Below are 27,072 nucleotides of genomic sequence, written 5' to 3' on the forward strand. Positions count from 1 at the left end.
AAGAATTGCGATAGCTAAATGATGGTCCCTTAGCTATTGTTCTTGAGAAATGACCGGGTTTAGCCCATTCCTCGAAAGAAGTTTTTATGGGATCCCTATCTACCAAAATTTTGACTTCTGGTTCCGGCGAACGAATAATCATTGAGTCCTCCTCTTTCCGGACAACACATACAAAGAAACCCGCCAACAGTCACTCAAATAATTAGTGAACCGATGATAGATGCTTAGAATTTTTTTCTTTCTCTTCTATCTCCCATCTATTCATCCATTTTCTTTAGTTATTCACTAGAGCAATTATGATCTGGAAGTCGATCTGGGGCAAGTGTTCGGATCTATTATGACATATCCATAGGGTGCTCAACGGACCCCCCCCCCCCCCCCCCCCACTTTTTTTTTAATTAAAAAACGTTTTCGCACCTTTACATTAGTATTGGTACACAAAGAATTTTTTTTATAACTTAATCTAGTGTATTCATATTTCAATTATAAGTTCCGAAATATAGCCTATTTTTTATGTTTTAAATAGAGGATATTATCCTATTTCAATAACCGCTTATTAGTCATTACTAAAAAACATTCTAGTATTTATATTTAGTCATTTTCAAATCCCTTTTATTCGTTTTAATAGTCGAAAAGAAAAAAATAGAAAAAACTAGATATAGATATTATAGATATTCTCATATTCATGTACTACTTATCCCTAGAGAATACCAGATTAAATAGAACGATTTGAGAAAAGGATATAATGAATTTTTTTCTGGGATTGGTTCTTCTGATAAAAAAAAAAATCTGTTTTATTTGACAGAGAGGGCCAAGAAACAAAAAAAAAATGAATTGTAAAAACAAATAAAGATATATTATAGAATAAAAAAAAAAAAGAAACAAAGAAAAAGTTCTTATTCGAAGCGCCTCGTGATCGTCCACCAATTCTGTGCTTCAATATAATTACCAGGAGTAAGCGTTATAGCCTGTTTCCAATACTCAGCGGCTTGAGCAAACCAAGCCTCCGCCATTTCAGAATCTCCTTGTTGAATGGCCTGTTCTCCACGGTCGGAATAGGCGGGTCAATTCCCTCCCTGAGAACCGTACTTGAGAGTTTCCTGCCTCATACGGCTCGACAACCAACTCTTTTGTTTTGGTGTACCAGTTTTTTTCACTTTAACCTACTTTAAATTTATATCTAATTGAATGTCTAATTGAATGAGATTTCTTATAGATATTCATTCGGTTTTTCTTGGATTAAACAAAAGAGAGTAATTACATGAGTTTCAAACTTTCGTTTTGATTTAATTAATATATTAATTAATCTAATAATAATAAGTTTTATCTTTTCTCCTACCTTCAGAAAAAAAAGGCATGTCCACTGTTATTAGATATTAGAATTTTCTGAAAGGTAACTATCCCGCTTTCATATATAAATTTATATAGAATCGTTGAAAAAGACTTTTTTTCATACTTCATAAAAAAGAAAAAGACTTACTGTCTTTAGGATCTGATGCTACACCGCTGCTCAATACCTTAGGGGATCCACTCTATTACATAAGTAGATTCCTAAGATTTATCTCATATTATGATATAAATAAACAGCTCTTGTTGTATCGGTCCAAAACCTTTCCAGTTGATCTTTACGGTGCTTCCTCTATCAATTAAATCTTTTTTAATCCATAGAAATAAAGTATTTAGGCATATCTAGTCTTCACTTCATATTTCGATCCATGAAGTTTATTTATTTGCTACAGCTGATAAAAAATCATTTTGGACGATGCTTATGTAGAAAGCCTTTTTTTTGTTTCTAGTATTTCATTGACTAGCTGTTCGTTCTTTTTTCTATAGTGGAGATAGTCGCACGTAATGACAGATCACAGCCATATTATTAAAAGCTTGTGGTAAAAAGGGGTTTCGTTCTAATGCCCGAAAATAATATTCTAAATTAAAGCTTTGGTATGTTCCCCATTACTTGTGTGGATAAGGCCTATATTATAGAGTATATAACTTCGATCATAGGGGTCAATTTCTAGTCGCATAGCTTCATAATAATTCTGTAATGCTTCCGCATAATTTCCTTCAGATTGAGCCGACATCCGTTACGGTCGTCATTCGCTTTAATGAATTCTCCGTTTCAGAACCGTATGTGAGATTTTCATCTCATACGGCTCCTCCTTTAGGTGCATAATGAAAATAATAAATATATGGAAAAATTTGATGTCATTATGAACTAAGCGGGGCTAATGTTTTTACAAGAAATCCCTAGCCAACCTTCCTGTAAAATATCTTTTCTTACTACCAAGTGTATTCATATTCATACTAGATAAAAATAAAAAAGAAAACTCTAACAATTTCTTTGTTCTCAACGCCCCTAAATTTCCAGGAATTAGTCACTTCAACAGTCTTCAATGGTTATACGGGTATCCAAAGTACGGACGAGATGGATGTTTATTGTTCCAACCATTTTAATTAGTCCCAATCCCAAAGAAGAAGAAAGAAAAGGAATCTTTTTGAAGAAAGTTTTCGTGTTGTTGATTTCGCGGCATAGTGCTTCTTCCCCTGTGCCTCCTATTCGTATATTGTATTAGTCTAGTAGGATTGATCTGTAATACGGGAACCGTAGGTAAAAACCTTTTGCTCAATACTAGAATTCATAATTGAAGCATCTAAGGCTGCACTAATCGTGGATACATGACAGAAGGGATTGCTTTTTTATATTATAAACTTCACCTTCAAAAGCGTAGATTTTTCAATACTCATTTTTTTTTATTCCAAATCGGTGAGCAATAAAAAAAAATGATAATGATAATCAAATCGCACCATCTCTGTAATAAGTAAATGCCTCTTTTTCTCCGGAAGTTGTCGGAATGACTCGTAATAAGATATCGGCTACAATTGTAAAGGTTTTATCAATAAAATTTCCATTTATACGCAATCTTGGCATAGGTAGTAATCCATTCTATAACTCTTTTTATTTCCTTTAACTTTTCTTTTGTGAGAAAATTTTCTCACAAACAAAGGAATTTTATAGTACGAACTAACATAAAAGCTGACTCATTTTTTATAAAAAAATATTCTATCAACTTCCAATTTTTCCGATCAAAAAAGGTATCTATTAACAATAATCTAAAGAATAACTCGCTATTCACCCAGGAACTCAGTCATAATCCTGATGTCGGAGAGATGGCCGAGTGGTTGAAGGCGTAACATTGGAACTGTTATGTAGACTTTTGTTTACCGAGGGTTCGAATCCCTCTCTTTCCGTACTTTCAACTAAATAACCAATCTTACGTGATTGACCACAACGTATCAAATCAAATAAAAAAAATAGATATAAAATCTACATTTCTTTGCTATGGAAAATGCTGGGAAGAGCAAACAAGGGATCCAAACCTCCCTACCAATCTATGATACATGAATAGGAAAAAGATTCCCCGAAAAAATCCCTTACCTTGTGCCTTTTGAGTTTTAATCAAAAAAGCGGGCAAAGGGGAGTTGTCCGAACTCTTGTTTTTAGTGATTTTTTTTTTACTTCACTTAGGTTTTTTAAGTCTGGCGAGAGTAATATTCTACGACAAGCAATTCATTTATTTTCAAACCGACGCATTTCCTATCTATTATTTGATTGACTAACCCTTCATATTGGAATGTGTGAAGAGTCAGATGGTTTGGCAATTCCTCGGGGGCAGATGACTCAAGAAGATTTTGAACCAAAGTTCTAGAGTTTTGTTCATCCTTCACTGTAATAATATCTCGGGGTTTGCATCGATAACTTGGTATATCAACTATACGACCATTAACTAAAATATGCCCATGGTTAACTAATTGGCGCGCTTGAGGAATAGTCAAAGCCATACACAACCGAAAAAGGATGTTATCCAAACGCATTTCAAGTAATTGTAATAAAACTTGACCTGTTGACCCCTTCGCTTTTTCCGGCGATACGAACATATTTAAGTAATTGGCGTTCTGTAAGACCATAATGAAAACGTAATTTTTGTTTTTCTTCTAAACGAATACGATATTGAGATTTTTTTCCGGAGCGTGATTGGTTTCTAAGATCGCTTCCTGTCCTAGGCCTTTTACTAGTTAGCCCCGGTAAAGCCCCCAGACGGCGTATTTTTTTAAAACGAGGCCCTCGGTAACGTGACATAAAGACTCCTTTTTTTATTGAAATTGTACAAAAACTAAACAAAATTAAAACTGAACTAAAAGATAATGATAAATAACGTAAAATCCACTCCAATAAACTATTGGAATACAAAGAGTCAGAAGATATATTCTCTCAATATACAGATTTTTTATTGTATATACAATATATATAAATCAATAAATCACAAAAATTTTCCTTTATTTTCTTCATTTATTTTGCCAAGATCTAACCCTTTTACTTTACCCCAATATATATTCCTATATGAAAGTTTATATGACATAATATAAATGGCGTGGTAACTCTTGGAAAAAGGTGAAAGAAGTCTTTTCAATCTTTTTTTTTTTAAGTACATTAAAAATCATGTAAAAAAATGAAAAACTATGTAAAAGCCGGCTATCGGAATCGAACCGATGACCATCGCATTACAAATGCGATGCTCTAACCTCTGAGCTAAGCGGACTCAACTAAAATAGTGTATACAAATTCACTAAACTACTAGATCGTATTAATTAACTATTCTATTCATATTTTTACTTATCTATTTAGAATTCATCATATTTTCGATAATCTAGAACAGAATATAGCTCAAATAAATAGTGACTATCATTAAATACCTTAATGAATTAATATAATATAGCAATCTATCGACTTTCTAATTTTGATTTCATGAGTTTCTAAATAAGAAAATTTTAATCACTACAGGAAATAAGGGTTTTGATGGCACCGCTAAAGCGCTATAAGACGCTACCATAGCGTTGTAGAAAGCGCTCCAATATCGCCCGCGATAATAGGTCTCGTACATTTCATAGCGGATTTTTGTTGTGCTATTGATATTTTATTATTAATAGCGGTTCTTGTTATGCAATTGTAAATTTGTATTATAGCGTCGCCAAAATGATATTATAACTTTTTAACTATAGCATTTTTTAAAATTAAATATAGCGATTTGTAATTACTATTGTCGTCTTCTATCAATAGCAATATTTGAACATTTCATTGCATTTTTTTATATGCAATTGTTTCATTTTGTTTATAACAAATTTTATTTAATATTTTGATTTTTAAAATAATAGAGAATCAAAAAATGTAAAATAAAAATTAATTCTAATTAAAATTCGAAGAAAATTAAAATATTCGAAAATAAAAAATATATTCAATTCTCACAAATTTTCCATGCAAAAAAAATCAATCAGCAACTATAATTCCATCACAATCATCTCTAACACAAAAACTTTCATCATCAGACAATTGCTCTGTATCATCAAATTCCTGTGCGAGTAATGGTGCTCCGACAACGTCTTCCTCTGTCTCGAGTTCATGATATCCTCTCGGTGGTGCTCTCATAACAACATACCAAGGCGATTCTTCATCTTCTCTAGAGTAAAATACCTGTTTTGCTTGTGATGGTAGAATGTATGGATCTTGTAAATATGGCGTTTGGTTGACATGAAGATTGACAAGGGTGAAACCATCTTCTTCCTTAACACCGTAGCCTCTGTTCGCCCAATTACACTTGAATAAAGGAACGCTGAACATGTGGTAATCGAGAAGAATGATCTCTGTTATCACTCCATAATATGTGACCATATCGGCTGTATGTCTTGTATCTCTTGCAGAAGATCTACACATGCTGAAAGCTTCGTAAGTGACTCCACTATTCTGAGTCTTTCGCTTAACGGATTGTATGTGAAATCGGTTCCCGTTAATGACAAAACCTTTATTGGTATGAGCAGTAAACCTTGGTCCAAAGGCCAACCACCTCAGCTTCGTAGAATGCTCCTTTGAGTTAGAAGGTATCTAACAAGGATGTAAAACTGTGTGAGCTATGTGAATAGAAAAGTGAACAGATAGTGAAGTTGTACAAACCTTATTCTTCACCCATTCAGCAAATTGTTGGGTGTGATGCTTCCATAACAAAGTTTCATTTGTTGCTAATCGAACATCATTATCTTGCAGTTCTTGTAAGTGCTTCCTGGTTCTCATAACAAAGTAGAGAGTTATCAGACTGATAAAAAAATCTGAATTTGAGAGGGACAGTAGAACTTACTCAACATAGGGATCCATAATAGCCATATTCATCAAAACATATCGATGTGCTATGTCTCTATCTTTCTCTGAAAGAATAAGCTCTGTTCCCTTTTGCAGTGGTCGACCTTCAAGAACCATTCCATCAGACTGAATATCTTCATTACGGTTAAGTACTTCTTCAACGGGTACAGAATTCTTTAGGAACTCTAAACAAAAGGCTATGCATTCTCCAGCTAAGTACCCCTCAGCCATACATGCTTCTGGCCTAGCAAAATTCTTTACATATGCCTTGAGTGTTTTCATGTATCTACAGCTCAAACAATATAGCAATAGTTACAAACCTCAGTTGATCGGAAAAACAGTTCAGGATATAAACAATTTACATTACGCGAACAAAATGAAAACAAACCTCTCAAACGGATACATCCAACGAAAGTGCACAGGACCTCCCAAACGTGCCTCTCTTGCTAGGTGTAAAGGAAGGTGGAACATGATATCGAAGAGCGATGGAGGAAAGAACCGCTCGAGTTGGCACATTGTCTCCACAAACTCATTTTCCAAAGTTATCAGCTTCTCCGCGTCAATAGCACGCTGACACAATCTGTTGAAGTAGTTACATACTCGAGTTACTGCCACTCTTGGTCCTCTTGGAAGCAACCCTCGTAACGCAGCAGGTAACAGATTTTGGATTAGTACATGATGATCATGGGATTTAAGACTTCCAATCATAGGAGGGTTAATTGAAACAACATTTGCAATATTACCGCAGTAGCCGTCAGGGCCTCTAAACGCAGACAACCTTTGACAAAATATCTTTTTCTCTTCCTTACTGAGCCAATAAGTTGCTGGAGGCAAGTAGAATCTCTTTCCCCGTACCTGTGTGTGCAAGTTTTTCCGGATTCCAATATCTTCTAAGTCCTGTCTCGCTTTGAGGCCATCTTTTGACTTAGCACTCTGCATCAGCGTTGATAATAATGCATCAGACAAGTTCTTTTCCACGTGCATGACGTCGATGTTGTGACGCACCGGCAAATCCTAACACATTGAAAACAGAATGATCAGTTAATGGATAAACAAAATGTGACAATCGTATCTCAGTCTAACAATAGCTATAATACCTTCCAGTACGGTAAATCGAAGAATATTGATCGTTTCTTCCACCTCCATTGATCACTCGTTTCATCATTTTCTTCGTCTTCAGCCACCTCATCTTCTGAGACAACATTTCTCTTCCTTTTTTTTTTCTTTGCTAAAGATCTTCCAAAGTCATTCCTGAAGTTCTTTAGTGTTGCAAATATTTCTGCACCGGTTTGAATCCTGTTTGCAGTCCCCTTCTCCACTGTATTATCAAACCATCCTTTCCTGCGTCTGTAGTGATGTCCAGGGCTTAGTCGCTTCCTATTCCCCAAATACACATACTTGCGACTAAACTTGAGCCACCTATTTGGTGTATCCTTTCCACAAACATTGCATGCTTGTTTCCCTTTAACTTTACAACCTGCCAAACTACCTAGAGCCGGGTAGTCGCTTATAGTCCACAACAACATAGCTTTTAGTGTGAACTTCTCTTTCAGGAATGAGTCGTATACCTGAATCCCCTCACTCCACAATTCTTGTAAGTCTTCAACCAGTGGCTCTAGATAAACATCAATGTTGTTGCTCGGAGCCGTCGGTCCAGGGATCAACATAGTCAACATGACGTTCTCAGCCTTCATACACAGAGTTGGTGGCAAGTTGTAATTGACTAACAACACTGGCCAAGTACTATACTTTGTGTTCTGGATAGAGAAAGGGTTCATACCATCTGTTGACAGGCCGAGTCGAAGGTTTCTTGCTTCACTAGCAAACTCTGGCCACTTATTATTCACTTGAGCCCAAGATAACGAGTCAACAGGATGTCGCATTATACCATCTTCAGTGGCATTGTTGGCATGCCATCGCAAATCCTCAGCCATCCTTGCTGATCTAAACATCCTCTTGAATCTGTCTTTGATCGGAAAATACCGTAGGACCTTTGCAGGAATTCCTTTCTTTTCTTCATTACTGTGCTTATCAATTTCCCATCTAGAAGCACTACATCTTGGGCAGGTTTCCAACTCCTCATATTGCTTCCTATAGAGAATACAATCGTTCTTGCACGCATGAATCATTTCGTAGCCAAACCCAAAAATCTTCAAGAACTTCTTAATCGAATCAGTCGACTTTGGTAGTACATTACCTTCTGGTAGCATGTCATGTAATGCCGACAGTAGCTGATCAAAGTAAGCCTCTGACATTCCACTCTTTACTTTGATGCGGTAAAGGGCCATGATCGCAGAAACTTTGGTGTGCTTGCTACATGTCAAGTACAATGGAGTTTCAGCATCTCTCAACTTCTTCCTAAACTCCGAGTCTTCATCAGGTTCACCATGTACAGGCTCTCCTCCAGTGTCATCAGAAGGCGGTTCATCAGGTTCACCACTATCAAAATAAGCCGTCCTTAGCAAACCATAAGCCTCTGTTTCTGATTGAGGGACACTATCATTCATATCAGACCTTCTCTCACCATGAAGACTCCAACAAGAACTCCTCATATACTTCTTATCCATACCCCTAATCACAAGATGCTCCGTTACTTTGTCTAAAACTTGATGGGAAAGGTTTCTGCAGTGAGTACAGGGACATAATATTTCTGTCGGATCTCCTAACCTCCTCGCTGATGCAGTAACAAAGCCTGTTGCTCCTTCGAAATATTCGAGGCTAGCCCTATATATATATATAAGGAACAGAATCAGAACAAAAAATTTGGAACAGAAGAAGAATTCGTCATGAATTAAAATGTCGAAAAGATTACTACCTTGGAAGCCAAACCCATGCTTTTTCCATATCAGAACAATATAACTTCGAGGGAAATCGACTGAAACCTTCGATTTTCGAAAAGGAGGCGTCAGCAAAAGGAACTAAACCTAGATTTGAGTAATCGCAGAAGGAGAATGAACAGATCTCCGATGGAAAGACGGAGATTGAAAGATTAAAAAATCAGATCCTACGGCTTCTATGAAGGCACGTCATCTATCCCCACCATTCCTTCTTATTGGTTTATGTACAATTCTATATTAATTTATTTTTAAATTACGAAAAATGCATGAAAATGATGGGAAATTATGTTATAAACAAAATTTAAATTTTAATAAATTTTATTATTAATTTTTTTTAACAAAAATATTATATGTTTGAAATAAGTATAAAATGATTTCTCTATATGGAGAATAGATGATGATAGGGTTGAATCCTTATGTGTTATATAGGGTTGAATCCCTAAATAAACCCTAAAATCTAAATTTGTTTCATCTAAATTGTATAAATTTGTTACAATAGGGTTGAATCCCTAAATTTGAATCCCTATATGATGATAGGGTATAAATTTGTTACAATAGGGTTGAATCCCTAAATAAACCCTAAAATCTAAATTGTATAAATTTTTATGAACAATTTATTTGTAAAAATTTTAATGGAACACTTAAATTGTATAAATTATTTTGAAACACTTATTTTTTAAAAATTTTAAAGGACCACTTATTTTTATAATTTATATATATGCCAAGCCTACATAATCTTATTAGAAATATGTCTTAACAACCAAACAAAATATGTCTTACAACCAAACAAGCAAAATATGTCTTAAAACAAAACAAGCATACTCCGATCCATAAATATGTCTTTGAGAATACTCGATCGAGTACATTTAAACATACAGAATCTTATCATTTGGCCAAGCCACTGTGCTGCCCACAGCATCTGATATGTCTTCCAGAAAAGAGTTTGGTCTCCATAGAGATGCATCTTCAATCAAGGCCACTTCAACCCAGACCCGACTTGCATTGGGACCTAACGGGACGTGATGGACTAAACACAATGGATCAGTACTACTTACTCTGCCTTCTGCGACTTTCCGTCCTGAGTTGTTGTGGTCCAACAAGATGCACTTCTTTTTACCACCTGAACGGGTGGAACTAGTGCTGCCACTTGGACTCTACAAGCACAACAAATACATCACACCAACTACATCTAAATAAGTTTGTAAAAGAGAGAAGTTTGTAAATTTACCAATGAAGGCCTTCTGACACTAGCTTCCCCTTCATCTTCAGGAACTTTAATTACTGATACATTATGGAGCGGCCATGCGATCTTTTCATTAACAGCATCACTCATTGTTGTCATGTCACTTGTTGGCCTCCATAGAAAAGCTTTCCCATTAATCACCTTAGCAACTCTCATAACTACAGCATTCGGACCCAAAGGAACATTGTTCACCATCTCATATGGGTCAGTCGAACCCATAAAACCTTCAGCGATTACCTCGACGCCCTTAACCCAATCGTAGATCTTGCACCTTTCAAGATCATCTACGGTAGTATTCTATATTGACAATGCATATGGTTAGTATCATGTTGAATTTTATAATACAAACGTAAGTATACGTGCTAATGGAATGACCTTTGATCTTAACACATCCGAGGAAACTGGATGGTTGTTCGATGCACTATCTAGTATCAGTTTATCAATTGGCCATGGAATTTTGCATCCCGCTGCTTCCTGAAGATTACGCACATCCGTAGTTGGCCTCCAAACAGATGCCTTCGGGTTTGATACCGACTTTACAACAACCGCCGCGGCGTTAGGACCAATCGGAATACGACCAATCTTGTATGTACCTTCAGCAGAGCAGAATTCTCCTTCAGCGACAACAACATCTTTTGACTCACACCAATCAAGTAGTTGAACTCTAGTTCCTTCTTTGTATACATAACTAGCCTCAGATGGAGAAACACAATCATCATTGTTTTTCTGTAAAAACATAAAATGAATCATTGATTTTATATCAATCAAGGAAATTCTACATTATATAACCAGTTAAAACTAAAGAAAATTCACCTTATTTCCAGCTAAGTCACGGACCAGAATCTTCAAGTCTTTAATCTCGCTTTCCAAGTCGGCAAGTTTGGAGTCTCTAGCTGACAAGAATGCTAGTTTCGTAGCAGTAATCCCTCTTCCCAACCCTCTGACTCGTCCAGGTTTGTCTACTCCCAACACTTGACTAACAGCATCTTCTTTTATATTAACACTGGATGTGGAGTCCATTTGACTATCAAGTGAAATTATTTTTTCCTGAGACAAACACAATATAAGTTATGGTCCTTTTCAATACCAAAAAGAGTAACTTAATTAATCAGACAATGAAACCTTACAATGGTTTCAGCAAACTCAGGTCTAACAGGTCTACCATCAGAGTGAGTGTGTCCTGCTATCCAGACCTTGCTCCGGCTAATCTTCTTAGGGTCTTCACTCTTTTTTTTCTACAAGAGTGATATATTGTTTTACTTATCAGTTTGTTCTATCTTCAGATATAATATAATTACATACTGTTACTTACCATTTCACAAGCTAGACGATTCATTCCTCTACGACTAGTGGTGTGAGGAATCTGAGCTCTCCTTAGTGCTCTGTACTTTTCACTCTTTGCCTACAATATTATTAAATCAAATTTGATCAATCAAATCTCCGAAGTAAACACTTAAAAACCAAATGCTCTGTATATTTCACCTTGAACACAGACGAAGTCCTACTCTTAACCCAAGCGCTCCAAACCTGAACAGATCGAATGTTGCTTGGTTTCAGTGCTGCTCTCTCTGTGGAGCTTTTTGCATTTCGCAGTTGTGATACAAGCCTTGACTTTCCAGATCTCCACAAACAGCCCATCTGTTTGAAGACTGAATCTTTTTGCCACTCTTCTTTCAAATCAAACCTCGCCTGCAGTAATGTATGCAAATGCCACACATTATAATCCTTACAAAGACATTATACAATAGACTTAAGGGCATATATATACCTGAATTTCCTCCCATAATGTGTCCTTTGTCTGCTTATCAAGATTCCTCCAATCATCAAGAAGTACAGTCACATGTTCGCGTACAAGGGGTCCAAGGAACGATGAAAGTGTCACTGATCCAGGACCTACATGTTCGCCAAGCTCAGTGAATGACACAGAAACCTTCTCTTGATGATCCTTGGCCACTTTACGCATCTTTGTGGGTCCTCTTTTCTTCTTTTGTTTTCCATCAGATGGCGATGCTTCTGCTCCTGAAATGCCATTCTCAGTTTCAATGTCAGCTTCTCTCGGCTGAGAAGGTTCTTGAGTAACTCCATTCTCAGGTTCCATGTCAGCTTCTCTCGACTGAGAAGGTTCTTGAGTAAATCCATTCTCAGGTTCCATGTCAGCTTCTCTCGGCTGAGAAGGTTCTTGAGTAACTCCATTTTCAGCTTCCATGTCAGCTTCTCTCGGCTGAGAAGGTTCTTCAGTAACTCCATTCTCAGACTGAGACTGTTCTTCAGCAATGACATTCTCAACTTCAATTTCCACATGTGGATCATCACCATCACCATCACCATCCGCCTCATTAACATCTTCAGAAACCTTTGTCGGGACTTCGTCAGCACTTTCTTGCCTTATCTCAATGTTTTCTTCTTCAATAGCAACTTCTTTTCCCTTATTTAACTTACGCATTTTCGTACTCTTTCTGGTTATCTCAATGAACTCTGTTTCTGCTTCCAGACCTTGGGAACGTCTGCTTCTTCTAACCATTCCTCCTCGTGTCTTCGGCCCCATGTTAATTTGTTCCTAAAAAAATCATTTTTGAGATCTATTGAGATAATAAGCAATCGATTAATTTTCATGATTGTAGATTGTAAAAATGGAAGACGATCGATACATATCTATTGAGATAATAAGCAATCGATTATTATCATGATGCATGCAAGTTAAAGAAGACAGAGATCAAAGAAGACAAACCTGAGATCGAAGAAGACAAAGAAGACAGAGATCGATGAAGACAAAGAAGACAGAGATCGATGATTCCGAAGGGGTCTCACGAAGAACACTTTGGGAGAGAAAATGCAGAGACGATATTCTTTTGTTTTAATGAAAAAGTACTAAATATTCTTTGCTTTGGTCAAAGATATATTTCCCACAAAATTTATCATTCGCGGGTTTTAATAAAAAAATAAGCGGTCGAGGATACCATAACGATTATTCTTTCTCAGTGCTATAATCTAAAGATCAAAATCCCAAAAACATGCGCGCTTGCAAATTTCATTTTGCCGCTCCAGATATAATAGCTTTTTACTTAAAGAAACGCTATTATATTTCTAGCCACAAACATACAATAGCACAAACTTCTTTTCCGCTATATTACATTGCTATTAAAACCCTTATTTCCTGTAGTGAATTAGACCGGAAAGCTTTTTTTTAAGTTAAATGATATCTGATTTGAAATTCTTGGTTTTTTGTTCTAACCTCATGTGATTATTATTATTTTATACTTTTTCTCTTTTTATTTTCTTTATTATTTCATAGAATTATTAGAATGAATATTCGAATATTCATTTCAAATATAATTTTTTAGAATTATTCGAATTTCAAATCTACGAAGTAGACTTAGAATCTTTTTCCATTGCACATTTTAGAATTCTAAGTTTCAATAATGATCATAAATTTCTTTTCATGGAAGTAAAAAAAACGAATCGACCGTTCGACTATTTCTTAAAATTGAAGACAACGATGAGAAAAGGAAGAACATATATATGTTCTCTAATATATAACCATATTGAATTGCAAATACAAAAATTATAGAATCTTTGTTGATTAAACTAAATCAATATGGATGGGGCTAAAAAAAATACAAGAAGATACCAAAGAAATAAAATAAGTATCTATATGTAATGAATTCCAAGGTTTCGGCATAAGAAAAAGTGGAAAGACATCATAATGAGATCCTAATCTCAAAGCAAAAAGGGGGATATGGCGGAATTGGTAGACGCTTTGGACTTAATTGGATTGAGCCTTGGTATGGAAACCTACTAAGTGATAACTTTCAAATTCAGAGAAACCCTGGAATTAACAATGGGCAATCCTGAGCCAAATCATGGGTTACGCGAACAAACCAAAGTTTAGAAAGCGGGATAGGTGCAGAGACTCAATGGAAGCTGTTCTAACAAATGGAGTTCAATCCCTTGTGTTGAATCAAATGATTCACTTCATAGTCTGATAGATCCTTGGTAGAACTTATTAATCGGACGAGAATAAAGATAGAGTCCCATTCTACATGTCAATACTGACAACAATGAAATTTATAGTAAGATGAAAATCTGTTGACTTTTAAAATCGTGAGGGTTCAAGTCCCTCTATCCCCAACCCTACTCCCTAAAAAAATCTGTTCGACACCTTACCCTTTTTTTAGTTATTCAAGAATTCATTATCTTTTTTCATTCATCCGACACTTTTACAAACTCGAATTTCTTTTCTTATTATATACAAGTCTTGTGGGATATATCATACATATACAAATGAGAAAGAAATATTGATTTGAATTATTTCGAATCTAAATAATTTTTCATTCTAAAACTTAGAAAGTCTTCTTTACGAAGATCCAATAAATTCCCGGTCCAAAACTTTTTTCATTTACTACTTTTGCGTTTCTTTTAATTGACATAGACCTAAGTCATCTTTTAAATGATAATGATACTTCGGTAATGGCCGGGATAGCTCAGTTGGTAGAGCAGAGGACTGAAAATCCTCGTGTCACCAGTTCAAATCTGGTTCTTGGCATAGGATTGATTAATTTTGATAAGTTTATAGTCTTAAAATTAAACGTATCTTTAGTAAAAAAAGTGCAATAATCCTTTATCCCCCTCTCTTTTTTTGTTCATGTTGTGGATCCATCCGTTCAAAAAAAATGTATAAGACTTTATACCTAATACATATTCGAAAGGAAAGTTCTGGCTGAAAGAATAAAAAAAAAGTAAAAAAAAAAGATCTATATCTATCTATAGTATCTATCGTTGAAGGGCAGAAATACCCCCAAGATTCATTAGATTAGATACAATAGAAATAGAATTTTAACCCCCCCACCATTTATTGTATTGCTTTCCGATCTTATTTATTCATTCCCAGTTATGTGACTAAAGTTTACTAAGTTATGTGCGCGATACAAAGTTCATAATGCAGAACTCTTTTTTTTTTTAGTTCATCCTATTGGCTCGGCTTTTAGGAAAAAAGTATCTTTCAAATTGGAGATTAAGCTATCTATAATAATATGAATAAGACCTTAATTCTTCTGTTTGTTTGATCTAAAAATGACTCGAATTCAAAATATTCCGCGAAGGTCCGTAGTTGTAGAAACTAAGACTCATTTTTATCATTCAAATTTTTTATCATTCAATAAGCATCTTGTATTTCATAAAAATTGGGGGCAATATAATCCTTACGTAAAGGCCACCCTATCCAACTTTCGGGCATTAAGATCCGTTTCAGCCGCGGATGGCTATCATAAGTGATTCCTAACATATCATAAGATTCCCGTTCTTGAAAATCCGTACTTTTTCAAACCCAGAAAACAGATGGAATTCTGGGATTACTCCTGTGAGTAAATACTTTTATGCAAACTTCTTCCGCTTGATTGACACTATATTCTATTCTCGTAAGATGATACACACTGGCTAAGAGGCCACCTGGTGCCACATCATAGGCACATTGGGAACGTAAATAATTGTAACCATATACATATAAAATTACAGCAATAGAATGCCAATCTTCAGGCTTTATTTGTAAAGTCTCTATTCCTTGGTAATCGAAGCCCAACGATCAATGAACCAGCCCGCGTTTGGCTAGCCAAACGGACAAAGTGCCCTGCATCTTTTTTATTTCCCCCACACCTTTTTTATATAAATTTAAGTATTTCACATTTACCATGAGTTCTAATTTATGAAGATTTTTTTCTTATTCTCTCAAATCCTCCCTAATTAACTAATTCGTGGGAAGAAGCTGGGCTTTTGTATTTAAAAAATGTTTCAGTAGAGATCTCTGAAGTAGATGATGGTGGATAGAGTAATTCTTGATCATAATTTCCAGTCTGTGTACTGCGTACAACAAAAAACTTGTGATTGGTAGTAAAACACCGATTACCCCATTGAGGTCTAATTCGATCCTTATAGATTTCTCTAGCTATTTTCTTACGAAGCTTTGTTATAGCGTCTATAACAGCCTCTGGTTTAGGTGGACAACCCGGCAAATAGACATCTACAGGAATTAGCTTATCAACCCCTCGAACAGTACTATAAGAATCGGTACTGAACATCCCCCCTGTAATTGTACACGCTCCCATAGCAATAACATACTTTGGTTCAGGCATTTGTTCATATAATCTCACTAAAGAAGGAGCCATTTTCATTGTTACTGTACCTGCTGTTAAAATAAGGTCCGCCTGTCTAGGACTTGATCTTGGTACTAGCCCATAACGATCAAAGTCAAATCGGGAGCCTATTAATGAGGAAAATTCAATAAAACAACAACTGGTACCATAAAGAAGCGGCCATAGGCTGGAAAGTCTTGACCAATTTGAAAGATCATTTAACGTAGTTGAAATAACTGAGTTTTTTGTTGTTCGATCATGTACGGGAAACTTAATGGAATTCATAATTGTTTCAATGGTTTTTTTTTTTACTTTTTTTTTATTGTTATTGTACAAGTATTCAGGAAACGAACTAAGACCATTCCAACGCTCCTTTTCGCCATGCATAAACTAAACCAAGAATTAGGATAAGCACGAAAATGAAAGCTTATATAAAAGCGGATACCCCTAGTACATCGAAACTCATTGCCCACGGATACAGAAAAACGGTTTCAACATCAAAAACAACAAAAACTAGAGCAAACATATAATAACGGATTCTAAATTGTAACCAAGCATCCCCGATCGGTTCTATACCTGATTCATAACTAGAAAGTTTATCCGGCCCCTTCGTAATTGGAGATAAAACCCCGGAAATTAGAAATGCCAAAACAGGAATAGCACTTGATATTATTAAAAATGCCCAGAAAATATCATATTCGTAAAGCAGAAACATAGACGAACTCCTATGAATGTGGAAAAAATACCCGCTTAGTCAATTCTAATCGGAGTGGATTGGGCAAGGGATATATAACTCTTGCGTCAAAACAAAAATTCAGGTTAATCGAATCATTTATTTTCGTTTGGTTGCTGTGGTAGACATCTCCTTTTAAGATTTATTGATTGTAATCTTATTTTCAGTACACTTATTACTTAATATTTCCATGTTTCTATTACTAATAGTTTCTCATATTAATAATATAATATTATTATGATTAATAACTAGTAATTTTTTTTATTTCTGTTTCTTAAATTTGGTTTATGTTTTATTTAAAAATAAAACAAATTGATAAAAATATCTCCGTTTGAAAATTATGACGTATCAAAAAATCCACTTACGACTATGAAAATGAATGAATAAAAAACGTTTATTCTAAATTATAAGTATCTATCTAGATATATCGATAGATAGTGATTGGATCCACTGAAATCAAATGAAATCAAATTTTGTTTTCCGTTTTATTCCGAACGACCCCCAGGACTTATGGTTTAGGGTATGGGAGTTTTTTTTATGAACCAACAAATTGAAAGTAACCAGTTAGAAATAAAGAATACAATAATAAGTCAAAAATTATACAATAATAAGTCAAAAATTATCCAATTGTTTGGATTTGAATGTCATTTATTAGAATAAATTTATTAGTTAGGGCTATACGGATTCGAACCGTAGACCTGCTCGGTAAAAGAGCTCGAACTTATTATTATCAAAATGATTCGAACTCTTTCAAAGACCCAACATGCATTGTTTTTTGCATTGGGCTCTTTCATTAACTGATAGAAAGATCAGTTAGTCTACCATATTTTTTCTTAAAAAAAAAGATAAGAAATGGTTCCAAGTACTCTGATTGATTATTTTTTAATTCTAATACAATACAGAAGAACTACCAAAGTGTTTCAAAGAAGGGTTCTCTTGACGTAGGTTTGCTTTTGGTCTAGATCAACTTAAGTTAAATATAGTCTCTAACATCCTGATTAAAAAATCAAATATGAAACTTGCTACACCTTAAGGTTCATAGGACGAAAAGATCTTTTTTGAGTTCCTTATACTCATTCTGCCTAGCATTAAGTAGACTGGGTATTCACCCTATCAATATCTCAAATCAATGATGGGTTCTATTAATTCCCTACCGAAATGGGGTACTTTAATAGGACCTAATGTCAGGCTATTGTTCTCCTCTTTTTCCTAAAAATAAGGTCATGGAGTAAGACATCGATTTATTAATAAGATCAATCAATTGGTTTGATTGCGTGATGGACTCCTCTGAAAAACTTTGGCGAACGTGTAAAAGAGGTGCTCTACCTAACTGAGCTATAGCCCTTGTGTTTATGATCCACATTTTATCTTATCATGTAGATAATTTCTTGTCAAGATTAATATTACATGATCGAACATTATATCTCTTTCATCTCGTTGTTTATTGGTATTGCTTAGAAATAATATTGGATTTATAATCCTATCGATGTGATAAGTATCCCCTTGCCTTCTCTTTACGATGATAAATAACCTACTTAACTCAGTGGTTAGAGTATTGCTTTCATACGGCAGGAGTCATTGGTTCAAATCCAATAGTAGGTATAACTTATTAGACACCATGATCAATGGTGTCTAATAAGTTTTTGTAGCCAGCTTTTTTTTTTTTTTTTCTCGCTTTTGGATCCTATTTTTTTATACGTCAGCTAGTTACAAAATCAAATCGTATTAAGAGCCTCGACGCGTGTCTGAGCTCGTCTGAGAGCTAGATTAGCCTCAATTGTTTGTCTCTTGCCTTCAGCTTTTCTCAAGTTCGCCTCTGCTATTTCAAGAGTTTGCTGTGCTTCTTGTGGATCAATGTCACTATTCTTCTCTTCATGATTTACTAAAATAGTAATTTCATTATTGCCTATTCTAGCAAAACCGCCCATCAGAGCCATTGTTAACCATTGGTTATTAAGGCGTATTTTCAAAATACCTATATCAACAGCTGTGGCAATCGGCGCGTGATTTGGTAATACGCCAATTTGTCCACTATTAGTAGATAAAATGATTTCTTTTACTTCTGAATCCCAAACAATTCGATTCGAGTCAGTACTCAAAGATTTAAGGTCATTTCTTCAATTTACTCTCCATTTCTAAGTTTGTAGCCTTCGCAGTAGCTTCACCGATAATACCCACTAAGTAAAATGCCTGTTCAGGAAGAGAATCAAATTCTCCAGAAAGGATCAAATTAAACCCTCTAATTTTTTCCGCTCGCCCAACATATTTTCCCGGAGAACCTGTAAATACTTCTGCTACGAAAAAAGGTTGTGATAAGAAACGCTCAATCTTTCGTGCTCTTGCGACGGTTAAGCGATCCTCTTCGGATAATTCGTCGAACCCCAAGATAGCTATAATGTCCTGAAGCTCCTTGTAACGTTGTAAAGTTTGCTTGACTTGTTGCGCAGTTTCATAATGTTCCTCGCCAACGATTCGAGGTTGTAGCATAGTTGACGTTGAATCTAAAGGATCTACCGCTGGATAGATACCTTTAGCAGCTAATCCTCTTGATAGTACGGTAGTCGCATCTAAATGTGCAAATGTGGTGGCAGGAGCAGGGTCAGTCAAATTGTCTGCAGGTACATAAACTGCTTGAAAAGAGGTTATGGACCCTTTTTTCGTAGAAGTAATTCTTTCTTGTAAAGAACCCATTTCGGTACTAAGGGTGGGTTGGTAACCCACAGCAGAAGGCATTCTACCCAATAAAGCGGATACCTTGGATCCTGCTTGTACAAAACGGAAGATATTATTGATAAATAGAAGTACGTCTTGCTCATTAACATCTCGGAAATATTCTGCCATAGTTAAGGCAGTCAGACCAACTCTCATACGAGCTCCCGGCGGTTCATTCATCTGACCGTAGACTAGGGCTACTTTGGATTCCGCAAGGTTTAGTTCATTAATGACTCCAGATTCTTTCATTTCCATGTAAAGATCATTTCCTTCGCGAGTTCGTTCGCCTACTCCACCAAATACGGATACACCACCATGAGCTTTGTCAATGTTGTTGATCAATTCCATAATTAGTACTGTTTTACCCACGCCAGCCCCACCGAATAGTCCGATTTTTCCCTCACGACGATAAGGGGCCAAAAGATCTACTACTTTAATTCCTGTTTCAAAAATAGATAATTTTGTATCTAATTCTATAAAAGCAGGCGCAGATTTATCGATAGGAGATGTTGTGCGAGTATCGACAGGCCCTAAATTATCAACAGGTTCCCCAAGTACATTGAAAATTCGTCCTAGAGTCGCTCCGCCGACTGGAACACTTAGAGGATTTCCCATATCAACCACGTCCATCCCTCTCTTTAAACCCTCGGTCACGCTCATAGCTACAGCTCTAACTCGGTTGTTTCCTAATAATTGCTGTACTTCACAAGTCACATTAATTTCTTGACCAAGCGTATCTCGACCCTTAACCACCAGAGCATTGTAAATATTAGGCATCTTGCCCGGGGGAAAGGCTACATCCAGTACCGGACCAATGATTTGGGCAATACGTCCCAGGTTGTTTTTTTCACGTATTGAAACCGCTGGATCCGAAGTAGTAGGATTTATTCTCATAATAAAAAATATGTTCAATTTTGTTGCGAAATTTTTCGAATACAGAAAAAATCTTCGATAGTAAATTCATTGGTTAATTCAATAATAAATGGGAGTAAAACGACCGGGATCATTCAATACAACAGTATGAACACGATACCAAGGCAAACCCATGGAAATACCCCTTTATCAATGAAAAATAGACACTATGTAACTTTATTGCATTGGAAAAAACTATGTTACAGACCCCCCCCCCCCATTTTAGGTAATTATTTCGGAGAAAGGATTAATATTTGTTTTATTCTGTTAGTAATAATGGAACAATTCGATTCATAGGAAAAAAGGGAAGCGGATCTATTCTATATCCGATAAGTACCATTACGCAATGGGGGTGAATCCTATTTTATATGAACCAAGATAGCTATTGTTGTTCATCATTCAGAAGCCCGTTTAAAAAGTTTCCTTTAATTTTTATTCATTCTCTCTTACGTTACTTTTATTTTATATTTTATTTTAGCTTATTCAACTTCTGTATTAAATATGATTAATATTAATAAAGTAGGAAAAAAGGATAATATGATAAAAAAAATGAAACCCCAGTCTTACGTTTCCACATCAAAGTGAAATAGAGAACTTCATTCTCTTTTTTTTTTCATTTCATGCCTATTGGCGTTCCAAAAGTACCTTTTCGAAGTCCTGGAGAAGGAGATACATCTTGGGTTGACATATAGTGCGACTTGTCAGATATATTGGGCTATATGGGATTTCCCCATTTTCTCCCTCGATCGAGATATCCTCTGTTTCGCTCAAAAAGATTGATTGAATTATCAAAAATTTGTAACGCGAAGCGCAAAAAATAAATTAGAATTAAATGCAGGGAGTATTTAGATTGATATTAGATTATCAAAATTTTTTTATGGTTTACGTGATCGGACTAATAAAATTAAGTATCCAGGCTCCGTTTAGCAAAAATCCAATTGATAATTAATATATATAATTTTTATAATTACTACTTAATATGATATGAATATGATATCAAACTTATGATAAAAATTCTATTAAAAAATAAAAAAATACAAAAAATTGAAACAGGGTGATCTAAAACTGTTGATCAAATAATATAATTAAAAATTTGTTGACTATTTGACAGAAGACATGTGAAAGAAATGAATTGAAAAAAAGGAGTAGTAAAAAAAAAGACGCGGTATTTCGTTCATTTGTCCTATATGTGCAAATCAAAATCGGGCAAATTTTTCCTTTTACTCGGAGTAGAGCATAAACCTAAAAAAACGGAATAAAAAAAGGAAGAAGTCCATTCAGGAACAAGAAAAAACCATCCCCATTTCAACTGAATCTCGATGAAAAAAAATATATCAATGAATCAAGTTAGTCTGACAAGCCTAATCAATCGTTTTATTATTTTATTATTATTATTTTATTATTAGGATTATAATATCTAATAAATAAAAAGGGGCCAAAACTTATTTATTTTTTCTTTTACTTTTAAAAGGGAAGCAAGCCCTTCCCTTATTAAGTTAGAAAGAAAAGCCTTCTCTGAAAAAAAAGGGGGTTGGAATCGACACATTGATTTTTTAACAATTTTTGTTGAACCGTATGCATCAAAAGGTGCCTGTACGGCTCCTAAGGAATAAAATTTTATCCTAATCAACCGACTTTATCGAGAAAGATTGTTTTTTTAGGCCAAGAGGTTGATACTGAAATCTCGAATCAACTTATTAGTCTTATGATATATCTCAGTATAGAAAAGGATACCAAAGATCTTTATTTGTTTATAAACTCTCCTGGTGGATGGGTAATATCTGGAATGGCTATTTATGATACTATGCAATTTGTGCGACCCGATGTACAGACAATATGCATGGGATTGTCCGCTTCAATAGCATCCTTTATCCTAGTCGGAGGAGTAATTACCAAACGTATAGCATTCCCTCACGCTTGGCGCCAATGAGTTTTTTTATTTTAGAGAAAAAATACTATGCCTTCGCCCTCGGAAATATGAATTAGTTAAGTAATAATAGCATGGCACTTCGAATTCGATATGAAATTTTTTAGATTAAAAAAATTAGATTATATATTGAAAGAGTAGTATGGGATAAGAAAGGGGTATTTCAAATGATATATTCCCTATTCGGGCACATCTCAGCGTCACAAACTTTGTTTTCACACCGGAAGCTTATTTACAAAAAAAAAAAAAAAAAACACTTTGGGATTGCTGAATCATAGACGGATAAAAAAATGATATATAAAGCAACAAAACCATCATAGTATTTTTTTAACTCCTACAAAACAAAAAAGAAGGATGGTAATTGGATCATTTATGGATCTGCGTATAATAGAACCTATATTTTGTTTTCTTTCGCCGAAAGGAAAGGTCAAAAACGTAAATTCCATTCTAGAGCCGTATGCAACGCACAAAAAAAGCCTGTACGGTTATTCAAATTTCTCTGTTTTTTTGGTTATCTCGCCTCATTCTGCAAAATAGAAAAAGCTTTTCTATTATATCATCAGGGTAATGATCCATCAAACCGCTAGTTCGTTTTATGAGGCACAAACGGGAGAAGTTATCTTGGAAGCGGAAGAACTACTAAAACTTCACGAAACCATCACAAGGGTTTACGTACAAAGAACGGGCAAACCTATATGGGTTGTATCCGAAGACATGGAAAGGGATGTTTTTATGTCAGCAACAGAAGCCCAAGCTCATGCAATTGTTGATCTTGTAGCGGTTCAATAAAAATAGGAGCGATTTCATGCAAATCTACCACTGCTAATTTTATATATTTTTAGATTAAAGGTTTAGTTTCATATTCTCTTCAATATATTTTTTTTTATATTGAAGAGAATCTTAAAGAGAAGTAATTCAGAATTAGCCGGTTAATAAAACAACATTTTTGTTTTGATTGTTTTGGAGATAAGTGATGATTTTGGAGCATTTTGGATATATTTGGAGCAAGCACCCGAGATGACCATCGAGATCGACAATCGGTCGATAATGGAAAGCTAGAATCGATCGATACGCATGACATGGTGTCGATCGATAGCGAAGCGCGCATAAAGCCCGTTTGGTCACAGCCCACTTGAAGCCCAAGATTTCACTATTTTACAATTTTGCCCCTGACGAGTTTTTACCCTAATTATATAAGCTTTGCCGCCATGTTAGAGGCAAGGTGTGCTTTCTTTGTGTTTCATTATTTTACTGTTAGATAGGAGAGAAGATCCAAAGTTATAATTTGTGATTGGAACTCCATTGATATCTATTTTATTATTCGATAAAGTTTTTATACTTAACTGCTGTTATGAATTGGTTAGCCATGTCTGAGTAGCTCCCTTGTTACATTTTAAGGTTTAAATAGGTTAGGAGGGATTAGCCCCAGCTATATATTGCTGAGTTGTGATAATCATCTTTAGGATTGTTCATTAATGCCTGTTTCTGGATTAGCTACCTAGAACTTGCTCTTGGATTGATTGATAAAAGCCACAGCTTAATTCTCATCCTTAAAACATTCTAACAGAGCTATGTTTCTAGCTACGAGCAAGGCGAGAGCTGATCTAGTGAGCTTAGTAAGCATTCATTCAACCTGCTTATAAAGCTTGACTAGAGCGCGTCGATCGATATCACACTTGAATAATCGATCGACGGTGTCTTGAATAATCGATCGACGGTGAAAAAGGTGTATCGATCGATACGCCTATTGGAATATCGATCGACACTTTCTATAGATCAATATAACGAGAGTTGAGATCATAGACCTAGTTAATAGTCAACAAGCCAATGCCCGCAAGAGCTGAAAGACTTGTTTGTTGATCAAATAGTTGAGCTTTACATTATCATGCATGCAACTCATTAGGCATATATAGTATTATAATTCTAACTTTCCTGAATAAAAACCCTAAGTCTAGCTATTTCCTTTTTAAGCATCAAAACCCAAAAACCTGCTATTGAAAAAACATTTGTTCAGTATAAAACTGAAATTTACTTTTAAAAACTCTTAAAACATCTTTGATTAACAAATCATATTAGAATCCCTAGGTTCCCTAGAACCCTATGAATTCGATCCCTAAGTACTACAACTCGACCTCTTATTTGAGAGAGTATAAATCACTCCTTAGGGTAATTTGAGTGGTATCACTCATATTCCTTGGATTTCCTTCTTTGCAGGCTCGATGACTCGTTCTAGCTGCCCTTTTCCCCCCACTTGGGTGAGCCACTCTCAGCGTTTCACGATGTCATTTGACGTCCAGGCTGCTCGCTGCTTTCCCTTGGGTGAGCCACTCTCAGCATTTTCTGGACGTCATTCGATGACTCGTCACCTCATCTTGAATCTTCTTTGCCACAGGCATGTTGATGGGAGTTGTTGATGCGTATAGCCCCTTAGATTAACGCTTATCTCATCTGTCCCTGCTTTCCTCGTGGCCGTGTCTTCCTCAGAGGTATATCAGCGTACATGGCCAGGAAAAGCAGTAGTAAGGTGGTCGGAACCCTGGATCCAGAACCTAGAAGCTGGGATCCGGAACCTGGAAGCTGGAACCCGGAACCTAGAGGTTTGGCTTTTCCTTTTTGATTAATAGTAGCGGGAACATGTGTTCTCCGGCTTCTTTTACTCCCATTCGGTCCAAGCGAGTAGATGGTGTGAAGACCAGCACTCCTTGATGTTGTATTAGCATTTTCCCTGGCTCATTTGCAAGAGGTAGAGCAGCAGTGTTCTCGGCACTTAGGCATGGTTTCTTCGCGGAGTAACTCCAATGGAATTCGACGAGTACTCAAAGGCATTCTATCCACCTAGCTATCATGCTTATCTAGGATTCCACTACTACTTAGATTCTAGAACCTAAAGAGAAAGGTTGTTCTCCAGTTATCTCGTAGTGGTTGCATGGTATGCCTGCAATATTTCCAGGAGCTCTTCTTCTGACTCCTCCTATCTGGAAGCATTGATGGCGTCTAGGGATTGCTATGTTGCCTCCAGTTGACTACCCGCTGATATTGATGTTGGTGATGACTGCTCACGTTGGGCCCAAAGGGCTAGAGGCTTGATATATAGTTAAGACCCGGAACTAGCAGGAACCAAAGATTGTAGAGGTCGGCTTTGAGGTTGGGACCCGGAACCGGCAGGAACCAACGACTATAGAGTCTGACTTATGGTTTAGGCCCGGGACCAGTAGGGACCAGCAGGAACTAGTAGGTAATTCCCTTATTGGATCTTGCTACTTATGTTAGCCTGGTACTATCCTCACTTGGAGAGGTGTTTCCAGTGGGGTGAACCATGGATCTGGTGAGAAGAAGTTGTTTCTTGCCCCCAGGTGGCTGGGGTTGAGAGATTTTGCAGGAATAGATGTAATGTCTCTTCCGCCTATCACATTATCACGTAGTATATGACTGCCCCTCCTTCTAGCATAAAACTGTTAGGATATTTTTGTGTACAAGAGATCCGTGCTCAGCTCTACGGAATGATAAGAGGAAGGAGACATGTCGTTGAGTGTATTCTACTGCTCCGATAGTTGATAAACTAGGAGATCCTGCTCTTATGATACTGCCATAAGGGTATGGGCCAATATATGTCGTCGGTGCCTTAGTAGTAGCAGGGGAGATTGGTCGTTAGGCGGGAGCCGCCTACCGATAGTGAAGATCGCATGGTCTTCTTGATCTATGATTGATCGTTCCAACTGCCAGGGTCGATCCTTGGGTGCCTCCTGGTCTGTAGTTGATGGTTCCGGCTACCAAGGTCGGTCCTTGGGGGCCTCCTGATCCGTACTTGATGGTCCCGTCTACCAAGGTCGGTCTTTGGGTATCAATGCACGGGACCATGGAAGGTGTTTGGATTTATAGCTGCATCTTTCAGTGGGGATTGCCTATGTACCCTTCGGTGAGGGATCAAGTCGTTCGTAGTTCATGTGGATTTATAGCTGAATCCTTCAGTGGGGATTGCCTACGTACCCTTCAGTGAGGGATCAAGCCGTTCATAGTTCATGTATATGGAGGCACGAAGCATAGATGGGTGCAGAGCCTGATGGAGGCACGTATCCTGATGGAGGCGCATAGCCTAATGGAGGCACGTAGCCTAGGGAGCACGGGGCTCTAGTGGCCACATGGCCTAGGGAGCACGAGGCTCTAGTGGGCACATGGCCTAATGGGCATGTAGCCTTAGGAGCACGGGGCTCTAGTGGGCACATGGCCTAATGGGCACGTAGCCTTGGGAGCACGTAGCTCTGTAGTTGGTAGGAGCCATCTGTTCTAGGGGGCACATGGCCGGAACAGATGGTAGACATGTCGATATGCTGCAGTGAGCATGATGTGTCGAGGTGCTTCAGTGAGCATGGAGGGACCCTGCTGATGAGCTGGAGAT

General features: G+C 36.5%; 3 protein-coding genes and 3 non-coding genes across 7 annotated transcripts; 2 read left to right on the plus strand and 4 right to left on the minus strand.

Moving 5' to 3' along the window:
* The first annotated feature begins 3,162 nt into the window (after positions 1-3,162).
* TRNAS-GGA lies at positions 3,163-3,249 on the plus strand. The gene has a single exon. It is a non-coding gene; the product is annotated as a tRNA-Ser (tRNA).
* A 1,276-nt stretch (positions 3,250-4,525) lies between these two features.
* On the minus strand, positions 4,526-4,598 carry TRNAT-UGU. The gene has a single exon. It is a non-coding gene; the product is annotated as a tRNA-Thr (tRNA).
* A 625-nt stretch (positions 4,599-5,223) lies between these two features.
* LOC106438279 lies at positions 5,224-9,501 on the minus strand. 2 transcript variants are annotated; one of them, XM_048770136.1, is made up of 7 exons: positions 9,003-9,501; positions 7,285-8,911; positions 6,931-7,201; positions 6,576-6,825; positions 6,186-6,473; positions 6,005-6,110; positions 5,224-5,935 (listed from the first exon to the last, which is right to left on the minus strand). In XM_048770136.1, the coding sequence occupies exons 1-7, from the start codon at positions 9,029-9,031 to the stop codon at positions 5,324-5,326; spliced, it is 3,183 nt and encodes a 1,060-aa protein (XP_048626093.1). In that variant the 5' UTR covers positions 9,032-9,501; the 3' UTR covers positions 5,224-5,323. The 2 variants fall into 2 exon arrangements, with proteins under 2 accessions (XP_048626093.1, XP_013734848.1); XM_013879394.3 differs by having other exon boundaries at positions 6,576-7,201.
* Positions 9,502-9,741: 240 nt separating this feature from the next.
* LOC106438270 lies at positions 9,742-13,420 on the minus strand. The gene is made up of 9 exons (XM_013879383.3): positions 12,996-13,420; positions 12,036-12,824; positions 11,750-11,956; positions 11,580-11,669; positions 11,395-11,502; positions 11,081-11,314; positions 10,643-10,993; positions 10,253-10,564; positions 9,742-10,178 (listed from the first exon to the last, which is right to left on the minus strand). The coding sequence occupies exons 2-9, from the start codon at positions 12,810-12,812 to the stop codon at positions 9,891-9,893; spliced, it is 2,367 nt and encodes a 788-aa protein (XP_013734837.1). The 5' UTR covers positions 12,813-12,824; positions 12,996-13,420; the 3' UTR covers positions 9,742-9,890.
* Positions 13,421-14,737: 1,317 nt separating this feature from the next.
* Positions 14,738-14,810, plus strand: TRNAF-GAA. Its single transcript has one exon. It is a non-coding gene; the product is annotated as a tRNA-Phe (tRNA).
* A 522-nt stretch (positions 14,811-15,332) lies between these two features.
* Positions 15,333-20,851, minus strand: LOC125593472 (ATP synthase subunit beta, chloroplastic-like). The gene has a single exon (XM_048770139.1). It carries the CDS (start codon positions 20,729-20,731, stop codon positions 19,235-19,237), a length of 1,497 nt encoding a protein of 498 aa, XP_048626096.1. The 5' UTR covers positions 20,732-20,851; the 3' UTR covers positions 15,333-19,234.
* Between the last annotated feature and the right edge of the window lie 6,221 nt (positions 20,852-27,072).

This window comes from Brassica napus, chromosome C9 (assembly GCF_020379485.1).
Source record: "Brassica napus cultivar Da-Ae chromosome C9, Da-Ae, whole genome shotgun sequence".
Lineage (NCBI taxonomy): Eukaryota > Viridiplantae > Streptophyta > Magnoliopsida > Brassicales > Brassicaceae > Brassica > Brassica napus.

Coding starts and splice junctions, on each gene's coding strand:
- LOC106438279 (XM_013879394.3), bottom strand. CDS start 9,031: ATGGAAAAAGCATGGGTTTGGCTTCCAAG. Junction 6,474..6,575: donor TGGATGTATCCGTTTGAGAG/GTTTGTTTTCAT, acceptor TTTGAGCTGTAG/ATACATGAAAACACTCAAGG. Junction 5,936..6,004: donor CTGAATGGGTGAAGAATAAG/GTTTGTACAACT, acceptor CATCCTTGTTAG/ATACCTTCTAACTCAAAGGA.
- LOC106438270 (XM_013879383.3), bottom strand. CDS start 12,812: ATGGGGCCGAAGACACGAGGAGGAATGGTTAGAAGAAGCAGACGTTCC. Junction 10,994..11,080: donor GTGACTTAGCTGGAAATAAG/GTGAATTTTCTT, acceptor ATGTTTTTACAG/AAAAACAATGATGATTGTGT. Junction 10,565..10,642: donor CGGATGTGTTAAGATCAAAG/GTCATTCCATTA, acceptor TTGTCAATATAG/AATACTACCGTAGATGATCT.
- LOC125593472 (XM_048770139.1), bottom strand. CDS start 20,731: ATGAGAATAAATCCTACTACTTCGGATCCAGCGGTTTCAATACGTGAA.